Below are 10,550 nucleotides of genomic sequence, written 5' to 3'. Positions count from 1 at the left end.
CGCAGCGCGTGGCCACAACCCTGGGGGCGGGCGACGGCGGGGACCGGAGAGGGGCGGGACCGAAGCCCGAGCTCCACTGGGCGGAGACAGTACCACCTCCCAGGGGGCGAGTTCATGCGGGGCCTGCCGGGAGTTGTAGTTTAGAGATGTGTTCCACGTCTCTCTCCCACTTGCTTTTTGGGGGGATATTCGCTATATTGAGAGAGACCGCCAGTACCTCAATGTAGTTCAAAATTGTCTCCAGTCAGGTCTGTGCCAACCAAAGATGCTGAAAGACGATTTTTGTTACATGAACCTGCTCCAGGACATGTGTTTCTGAGAATTCATCCACTATTCATTTTGCTTTATGCCCACAACTCAATGTATTTTGGTGCTAATTAAGGCCCACCTCCTTGCAAATTAAGGCCTCTATGTTTTATCTACAGAGGAGTTTCTCAATGTATTCATTCTATTCAGTTCAGTCGCTCAGTGATGTCTGACACTTTACAACCCCATGGACTGCAGCATGCCAGGCTTCCCTGTCCATCACCAACTCCTGGAGCTTGCTCAAACTCATGTCCATCAAGTTGGTGATGCCGTCCAACCATATCATCCTCTGTCGTCCCGTTCTCCTCCTGCCTTCAACCTTTCCCAGCATCAGGGTCTTTTCAAATGAGTTAGTTCTTTGCATCAGGTGGCCGAAATATTGGGAGTTTCAGCTTCAGCATCACTCTTTCCAATGAGTATGCGGGACTGATTTCCTTTGGGATTGACTGGTTTGATCTCCTTGCAGTCCAAGGGACTCTGGAGAGTCCTCTCCAACACCACAGTTCAAAAGCATCAATTCTTTGGCGCTCAACTTTCTTTATGGTCCAACTCTCACATCCATACATGACTACTGGAAAAAGCATAGCTTTGACTAGATTCCTCAATGTATTCACTCAGTGTCTAATATGTACCAGTCACTCTTGGGTATCAGGGATACAAGAGTGAACATGAGTCACTTTGTCTTTGTGGAACTTTCAAATATAAAAACACAATAACTAAAACAGTATCTGGTATGAGGAAAAAACTAGGATGATTACTTTGGATAAGGTGGCCAGTAAAAGCATCTTTAATGAGGTGACGTTTAAGCTAAGAACCGAAAGAGAGTCATGAGAAGCACTCAGGAGCATTACAAGCAGAGGAAGGAAGAAAAGAACTTGCTAAGATCAGTTAAAAAGGCCTGTGTAACTGCAGTTTAGTGCAAGAAGAGTAGCATGGTATGGCAAAACACTAGAGAAGACAAGATTCAGGTCAAGAAGGATATTAAATGACATGGTAAGGAGGCTGGACTTTATCCCAATAAGTTATTAAATAGTTGTAAGCAGGGAAGTGATGTTACTTGGTTTATACTAGATTGCTACATGAAGAATGGAGTTTTGAGGTGCAAGAAGAGAAAGGAATGAATTAGGGAGGCATTAATCATGACTGATGCTAGAGTATGATGGTAGACATAGAGCAAAAAAACTTAATTGATATGGAGAATATGAGAAAAGGGGTTCAAGGAGCAATAAGGCACACTATTAGATAACTTGAAAAACATTCCCACTATTAAATATACAAAATGCTGAGTCAAATAGAACATCCTCTCAAAAGCATAAGCTCAAACCAGTTCAGTTCAGTTCATTCGCTCAGTCGTGTCTGACTCTTTGTGACCCCATGAACCGAAGCACGCCAGGCCTCCCTGTCCATCACCAACTCCCAGAGTCCACCCAAATTCATGTCCACTGAGTCGGTGATGCCATCCAACCACCTCATCCTCTGTCATTCCTTCTCCTCCTGCTCTCAATCTTTCCCAGCATCAGGGTCTTTTCAAATGAGTCAGCTCTTTGCATCAGGTGGCCAAAGTATTAGAGTTTCAGCTTCAACATCAGTCCTTCCAATGAACACCCAGGACTGATCTCCTTTAGGATGGACTGGTCGGATCTCCTTGCAGTCCCAGGGACTCTCAAGAGTCTTCTCCAACACCAAGGTTCAGAAGCATCAATTCTTCAGCACTCAGCCCTCTTTATAGTCCAACTCTCACATCCATACATGACCACTGGAAAAACCAGAGCCTTAACTAGACGGACCTCTGTTGACAAAGTGATGTCTCTGCTTTTTAATATGCTGTCTAGGTTGGTCATAACTTTCCTTCCAAGGAGTAAGCATCTTTTAATTTCATGGCTACAATCACCATCTGCAGTGATTTTGGAGCCCAGAAAAATAAAGTCAGCCACTGTTTCCCCATCTATTTGCCATGAAGTGATGGGACCGGATGCCATGATCTTAGTTTTCTGAGTGTTAAGCTTTAAGCCAACTTTTTCACTCTCCTCTTTCAAGAGTCCCTTTAGTTCTTCTTCACTTTCTGCCATAAGGGTGGTGTCATCTGCATATCTGAGGTTATTGATGGTTCTCCTGGCAATCTTGATTCCAGCTTGTGCTTCATCCAGCCCAGCATTTCTCATGATGTACTCTGCATATAAGTTAAATAAGCAGGGTGACAATATACAGCCTTGATGTACTCCTTTTCCTATTTGGAACCAGTCTGTTGTTCCACGTCTAGTTCTAACTGTTGCTTCCTGATCTGCATACAGGTTTCTCAAGAGGCAGGTCAGGTGGTCTGGTATCCCCATCTCTTTCAGAATTTTCCATAGTTTATTGTGATCCACACAAAGGCTTTGGCACAGTCAATAATGCAGAAATAGATGTTTTTCTGGAACTCTCTTGCTTTTTCGATGATCCAGAGGATGTTGGCAATTTGATCTCTGTGCTCTGTGACAACTAGAGGGGTAGTATGGGGTGGGAGATGGGAGCAGGGTTTAGGAGGGAGGAAACATACATATACCTGTGGCTGATTCATGTTTATATATGGCAGAAGTCAAAACAATATTATAAAGTAATCATCCTCCAATTAAAACAGAGAGAGAAATACCTCTGATGGGCTTCCAAACTTCACATTCAACCCAGAGAAGAAGCAAGAAACCAAAGTAGTAACCCAAGTCAATGAAGCCTGTTGTGTTGTGTTGTGTTCCGTTGTGTTGAAAGATTCTACTTACCTCAAATCTCTATGGTTTTCCTGGACACCCAGGACACAAGAGACCAAAGACAAAGCTATGAGCCTGTAGAAAGAGCTGGGACTATAATCCTGCACAAGGCTGGAAAATTCAGAGGACTATACTTTCTGAGAATAGAGTAGGAGAAAAAAATCCCCTGTACCAACCCAGGCCAATATGTGGAAATATTTCAGCCTGGATTTTGGCATCAACGGGAAAAAAACTTTCCCTTTAGAATTTATAGCCACAAATTTTCCCTCACATAGGTCTGAAAGTTCAAATTTATAGTACCTATACTGTCCAAGAAACCTCAAGTCAAGTAAGTCTCCTAGGCTAGTAACACTTGGAGGTCTAGAAGAAACAAATACATATCCTTATTGCACAGGGTTACTCTCAACACAGAACTGAAAGGGTTTCCACAGATAAACAGGCTATCAAAAGATACACATGAGCACCCAAAATAAAACAATACATCTGAGAAAATAAGCCAGGAATGAATCAACAGAAACCACAAAGACAATAATGAATCTCATGAAGTTTAGATTTTGGAATTATTTATTACAGAATATAACATAAGTTTATTAAAATGATTAAGCAAAGTAAGACAGGAGCAAGAAACAAGATACTATTTTTAAAAAATCACCAAGCAACTTTGAAAAGGAGTCAAGTAAAACTTCTAGAAACAAAAAATATAACTAAAACCAAAGCCAATGTTTGGATTAAATAGTAGATTACACACAGTTAAAGAGAGAATTAATAAACTGGAAGACAGATCTAAAGAAATTACTGATGGCAACCCAAAGAGAAAGGAAATATGAAAGGAAAGTTGAGAGACATGGGGATAGATTGTGCAGGTATATGGTATGCATAATGAGAAAAAAAGAAAAACCAAAAGAAGCAGTATATGATGAGATAATGGCTTAGAATTTTCCAGAATTGATTAAAGACAAGACCCTTCAGATTCAGAAAGCAAAGTAAATCCCAAACAAGATAAGTAAAGGAAATCTCAAACACATCAAAGTGAAACTGCAGAATACCAAAGATAAAGAACCCAGAAAGAAAAGACACCCCCCTGCAAAGAAACAACTATTAAATTTAGCATAGATTTCTCAACTGTAACAATGTGTGCCATCTGACAATGGAAAAATATTTTCAAACTACCAAAAGAAAGTAAGTGAACTTAGAAGTACATACATTGTTAAATTATTAGTAACAAAAGTGAGGGTGAAATAAATATATCATCAAGCAAAAACAGAGATATCACAAACCACAGAGATGTTACAAACCAGAGAGACCTACTAAAGGAACATCTTAAAAAGATACACTTCAGGAGGAAGGTAATCCCAGGAGCAAGGTGCAAGAAATCAGATAGATAGTTAAACCTACTAATACATCAGAGGACTAGGACAATCCTCTATATTTTTTCACTCTCTCACAGTCTACCACATCTTATGTTCAACTACCTGCCGGTAGTATATAAATTTGATGGATAATACAGATAGGTGTGGGGCTTCCCAGGTGGCACAGTGGTAAAGAATCTGCCTGCTAAGGCAGGAGATGCAGGAAATTCGGGTTCAATCCCTGGGTCAGGAAGATCCCCTGCAGAAGGAAATGGCAACCCACTCCAGTATTCTTGCCTGGGAAATCCCATGGACAGTGGAGCCTGGCAGGCTCCATGGGGTTGCAATAAGTGGGACATGACCGAGCATGCATGCACAGATAGGTGTTAGTCACTTCACCTTACATCCTTTATCTTCACATCATTATCAATTAGCATCAATCATCAAAATACAGATGAGTAACATGAGATGAATAGATTAATTTGCCTAGAGTAATCCTTAAATTCATTACATTCTGAAATCATTACAGCAGAAATAAATCTTCTCAGTTCCCAAGTCATGAATGTACTATCCTCCATTAGATCTAACTAAATAATCTAAGTTCCTACTAGAGTGGCTGAAAGGCACACACACACAAAACAATCTCTACCACACCACCACACTTGGTTGAGGTAATCTTTGTTATTTTCACCCAGAGAGCATTACATGATACTTTATTCCTTGGTAGCTTAGATGGTAAAGCATCTGCCTACAATGCGGGAGACCTGAGTTCAATCCCTGGGTCGGGAAGATCCCCTGGAGAAGGAAATGGCAACACACTCCAGTATTCTTGCCTGGAAAATCCCATGGGCTGAGGATCCTGGTAGGCTACAGTCCATGGGGTCGCATCGGACACGACTGAGCGACTTCACTTTTAAGAAAATAAACCATACAAGTGGAACAATACTGGAACACAATGACCAGGAGAATAGTACCTGTTTTCTTTGAGAAACTGATTTAAAAAGTAAAGTGATAGTCATTTTTTAAGTAATCCAAAGAAAACAATATAAAAATTTCAAAATGCTCTGTTGCATCAAAGTGATATCATCTGCCAGCATTTATCAGGCAAAAAAACTCATACTAAAGTGTCTTCACTCACATTCACACTTTGTTATACTTCTGAATACCCATATAAATGAAAAAATGACTGAATCATATCCCTAGCCACCATTTCAAATATTAACTGAAATGAAAACACTTAAATACTGAGGAACTTGGCTTTGATGTGCAAAAGAAAATGACTATTATATACATACACATACATAGAAACACACTTAAGAGTTTAAACAGTACCGTGTCCCCCACCTGACTAACCGTATTCCAAAATGGTGTTAATGGTACTGAATTTTAACTAATATATATAAATTTCTATTTAAATGCCACTATATTAATCCCACTGAGGAAAAAATACCTGGAAAACATGTTAACATGGCAAATTAAAAAATATTTATTCCCATTAAAAAATACCAGAATGTTTTAGGAAATTAACCAGTGATAGCATATATAAAGTATATCATATCCCATTATGCTATACAAAACATACCCTAGTTTTTTGGCTTCTGTTTTGGAAGATGCTTGCCCTTTTATTTCGTAATTAGCTTATGCATTTGCTTTATTTTCTAATTTCTTTCAAAGAAAAGCAATAAACCAAGACCTTTTGTTCTTAAAAAAAAATCACCTGAAGATTCAAAAACTTTTGTAACTATACAGTAAAATATACTTTTTAGTATTAGTACTTAACTCCATCAATCCATTGCCAATTCATATATTCAAAATCAGTATTATAAAAAGGGAATGGAAAAGTTTCAAGGAATAATCAATTCTGACATTAATTTCTTAGAAGTCCTACTTTAATAGTTTTCTTTGAAACTGCATAAATTAATATTCTTATAAAACTAACATTTAAATAAACTCTGATTCATCCAAATCAGTCTTAGTCATAATAATTTTCTCAATTTTTAGCAATAATTTGTCTCTAATAAAGTATTTATTTATAACCAAAATGAAGATTAAGTCACTTCTCATAAATAATATTAATTTAACAGAATTAAGTTTCCCGTATTGGCCCCTGATGCTTGAGAATTATTAGAGGTCTACACAATAGAGCACTGAATTTTGAAATTAGTTGAGAATGATCCAGAATTTCCTCTAGTAAACATATTATTAGCCATAAATGAAGACAAAAGGCAAAGGAATGACATAATTCTAGAAGAACACTTCTAGTCACAAATGAATAGGTCTTATTTAGGTTTATGGAAAGTATTTAACTACATAAAATTCATAGGGAAAAATGGCCATATTTGAAAACAGCCACAAGGATCAAAGTAGAACACAGGATGGTAATGAGCAGAGTCACAGAACATACTAAAGAGGTATGTATGGTCAGTCCCACTGGAACTTGTAGAGTCAAATTCTTGTATACCTTGGGAGAGAGACAGAGAAGTTAGATACATTTACGATCAACCTCCTAACATGAAACCACTACTTCTTTGATTTTGAACTTAACTTTCTCTTTTTTCTTTTTTGTAATCTTTTTTTTTTCATTTATTTTTATTAGTTGGAGGCTAATTACTTTACATTATTGCAGTGGTTTTTGCCATACATTGACATGAATCAGCCATGGATTTACATGTGTTCCCCATCCTGAACCCCACTCCCACCTCCCTCCCCATCCCATCCCTCTGGGTCATCTTTTTTCTTTTAAATACCTTTCGCCATTGCTATACTACATGTTACACTATCTGAATGATTCTTTTAGATTCAACATTTCAGTTAATGTAACAGAATCAGACTCATTAAGTTCCCTGTGCTATGTAGTTATCTGTACACAGTAGTATATATATGTCAATCCCAATCTCCCAATTTATCCCACCCTCTCTAATACCCACCCCTGGTATCCATACACCCATTCTCTACATCCGTGTCTCTACTTCTGACCAAGTCAGTGTTAATGAGCTACTAATACTTACTCAGTTTAATAACTGAAAACAAGTTTGGAGGTTAAAACTCTAAAAATCACCTGCATCAGCCTAGATTTAGATTTATAATAACAATATTACTGTCTAGAAACTTAACCGCAGTTGAAATGATACAACTTTATAGTTTTAGTTTCCTCTGTTCACTTGTTCTATGTAATATAATGAAGTTAACTAATTCATTTTGTTACTTAAAAATTAATAAAAAGTTCTAAATATAATGAAGTTTTACTGATTAAATAAAATCAGATGGACACACCACTGTGGTGTTTTTGTTTTTTGTTTTTTTTGCCATTTCACACTTTTAAAAAGCACATCAACTACACTTAGCCCTGGATCAATGAGGCATGGGACTAACTTTCAATCTCCATGCCTGCAAATTAAATGATTCTATGACTATTGCCAACAGTAACAAAGAAACAACTTTAAAAACAAATACAAAACAGCTTCCTAAGGTAGAATATAAGATTATCATCCCTTAAATGTGGCAGAAACATTACAGGAGTTTTATATGAGGATGCATGACCTAAAACAACATAAAATATTAATTTTTTAATTTGTTGTTGTTGTTGTTTAGTCACTCAGTTGCGTCCAATACTTGGCGACCCCATAGACTGTACCCAACCAGGCTCCTCTGTCCATGGGATTCTCCAGGCAAGAATACTGGAGTGGGTTGCCATTTCCTTCTCCAAAATATTAACTTACTGATTTATATTTCATATTGTTCCATTGGCAGATATCCTTACTGTTCAAAGCACAAGGAGCTGTCACCTTTGACTGAGCCCAGCATTTCAAGACTGGAAACTCTGAGAAAAAGTGGTAGAAAATCATATCAGAAAACCTGTATCTGGACTAGAAGCCAAGCCAGTCTTTCATGTTGGGATATGAGTATTTAAACATTTTAATACACAATGTACATGATTTGGACTCAGCTATCATATGCTGTTTTATTTTAGCCTGTTCTAAGTGGATGCCTAGAAAATTATAAAATTACAAAGACTGTGAAGAAGTTGAGCATGACTTCTTAACAAATCCCACTACACCAGGGGCCATTTATTTTAACTTAAACTTTTCCTGAAATGTAACATATCTCAGAAAAATGAACAGATCATAAATCTACAACTAGAAAATTTCCATAGACAAAACATAGCCATGGAAAGAACTCTCAGACCAAAAAAATGAACAATTCCAGAACCCCAAGTGCTCTCCTGGGAGGCGGCACTTTTCCAAACTTTATTTAGGGTAAGTAAAAGGTAACCATTAAAAGAAACAGTAAACTAGGTTGGATAAACAAAGTTAACACAGTTGAATATTTTTTTACTTTTCTCATCATGAAACAGATGATGACAGCAAATGTGTGATTAAAAACTTCCTGTCAGTCTTTAGTAACAGTGCTACTGAATTCAGTAAACATTTTAATCAGTCCCAATTTGGAGATACAAAGAACCAAAATCTGAAAGGGACTTCCTAAAGTTTTGATTCTAGGAAGAGTGAAAATGATGAGAGCAGTTTTTTAATTTGCTGAAATCCACACATAAAAGGAGAACAATTCTACACAAAACCAATAACTCGTAGACAACTTCTACAACAAAACTAGGTGATAAAGTATCCCTAAAATACATGCAAGTGGACACGAACCAAGAACAGCTACAATATCAGTATGCAATTCTGCAGTATCAGTATGAAGAAACAGAAGGCAGCAGAGGTATCACTGGCTGATAAAAGAAACACACCACGCATGATAGGCCCACTCATAAACGAGCACAGCACCACCTATAGTCTTACCAAAAGCATCAAACCTGAATCTGATCACACCTCGAAAACTAGCTACCAATTTCCAAGTAATGAAGAAGACAGATAAACTAATGAGTATAGTCATCCAAACCTCAACAATGACAGGGTCTCAAATAACCCTGGTTCTTCAACAGATAAAATTTTCTTTAAAGAATGAAATAGAGGGGAAATCTGTAATTAACAGACTTAACAGAAATAACATTTTCTTAATGGGCAAGACTAAGCTATCGTGTCTAAGAATGCCCACTTGAGTGACAGAAGTATAAAAGAAACATAAGGAAGTGATTAAAAGTGAGGAGAGTGGGTTACTCTTACAGGAAAGGAGATTGGGAAAGGAGCTGTGGGGCTGCTGCTACGTTGACTGGCAAAGTTCTGTTTTTGTTTTTTTTCCAAAGTTCTGTTTCTTGACCTGGGTGGTAGTTACATGGCTATTTCCCCTTTAACAATTCACTAAACTATGTATTTGTGAAGTTTTTCTATATCAGTGCTTTATTTTACAATAAAAAGTTTAACAGAAAGAAAAAAGAAACATGACTTTCTTATCACTGTCCCTGACTTCCCACCATACCTTTACTTTTATTTTCAACTCTCCAAAAAGATTTGTAACCCTTACCTTGGTCACAATACATCAATAAGTCAGGGTTACGGACCACAATAAACGTTTCTCCATCTTTACCATGTGGCCGATGATAGCGATAGTGCACAGGCAAAAAAGCCTGGAAACAATCAATGCACTGTGAATCTTGTCTAGCATAAATGAGAACTTCAGATTCCTTGGACAAATAGTTGGGAGCTTCTATATTAAAATTTTCTGAAACCATCACTGCCTGTCAAAAAGAATACAAATATTAGTCCAGAAGAAATGAATGAGGAAGATGTAAAAAACAAAACCAGAAGACTACTATATAGATGAACAAAAATGTCAAACACACCACCCCTTATAAACAATTTTCATTCCTCTTCCATTATCAGTTTTAAGTAGAAAACACAAGATGTGATCTGTGTTTAATAGAAGCTTACTAAAAGTAAACTGAGGAAATTATACTCTGAGGTGTGAAATTTCCCCATAATAAAAATTTCTATGTAATTTCCTTATCAACCTTTGCTTTGGTAACAAAACAGGTCCCAAGAAAAGAAACTTCAGGAATAAATACAGCATTGATTCAATAAGCATGAAAACTATGATAAAAAACAGTTAACCCAGTATTGGGTTAAAATGATAGGTATCACTCTGGTAATTTCCTGTTCTTCAAAGAAGCAAGTAAGATGGTAGTGAGTAAGATAGAGCACTGCGGGCAGGAAGTCAAAGCAAAGGTCAGCACCCTTTTTTGGATACAAAGTTAATG

General features: G+C 37.4%; 1 protein-coding gene across 1 annotated transcript in view; it reads right to left on the bottom strand.

The window, feature by feature from the left end:
• Positions 1-5,858: 5,858 nt before the first annotated feature.
• Positions 5,859-10,550, bottom strand: part of PIGX (phosphatidylinositol glycan anchor biosynthesis class X) — a 23,703-nt gene continuing 19,011 nt past the window's right edge. Inside the window, exons 5-7 of the mRNA XM_065942114.1 lie at positions 9,818-10,031; positions 8,116-8,216; positions 5,859-6,857 (exon numbers count right to left, since the gene is read on the bottom strand). Coding sequence (XP_065798186.1) covers positions 6,714-6,857; positions 8,116-8,216; positions 9,818-10,031 — 459 coding nt within the window. The 3' untranslated portion in view covers positions 5,859-6,713. The remainder of the gene's footprint in view (positions 6,858-8,115; positions 8,217-9,817; positions 10,032-10,550) is intronic.

The sequence above is a fragment of the Muntiacus reevesi genome, chromosome 8, assembly GCF_963930625.1.
Source record: "Muntiacus reevesi chromosome 8, mMunRee1.1, whole genome shotgun sequence".
NCBI classification, from domain to species: Eukaryota; Metazoa; Chordata; class Mammalia; order Artiodactyla; family Cervidae; genus Muntiacus; species Muntiacus reevesi.
The sequence above is the reverse complement of the archived record's forward strand: the minus strand, read 5'-3'. Positions and strand labels throughout refer to the sequence as shown.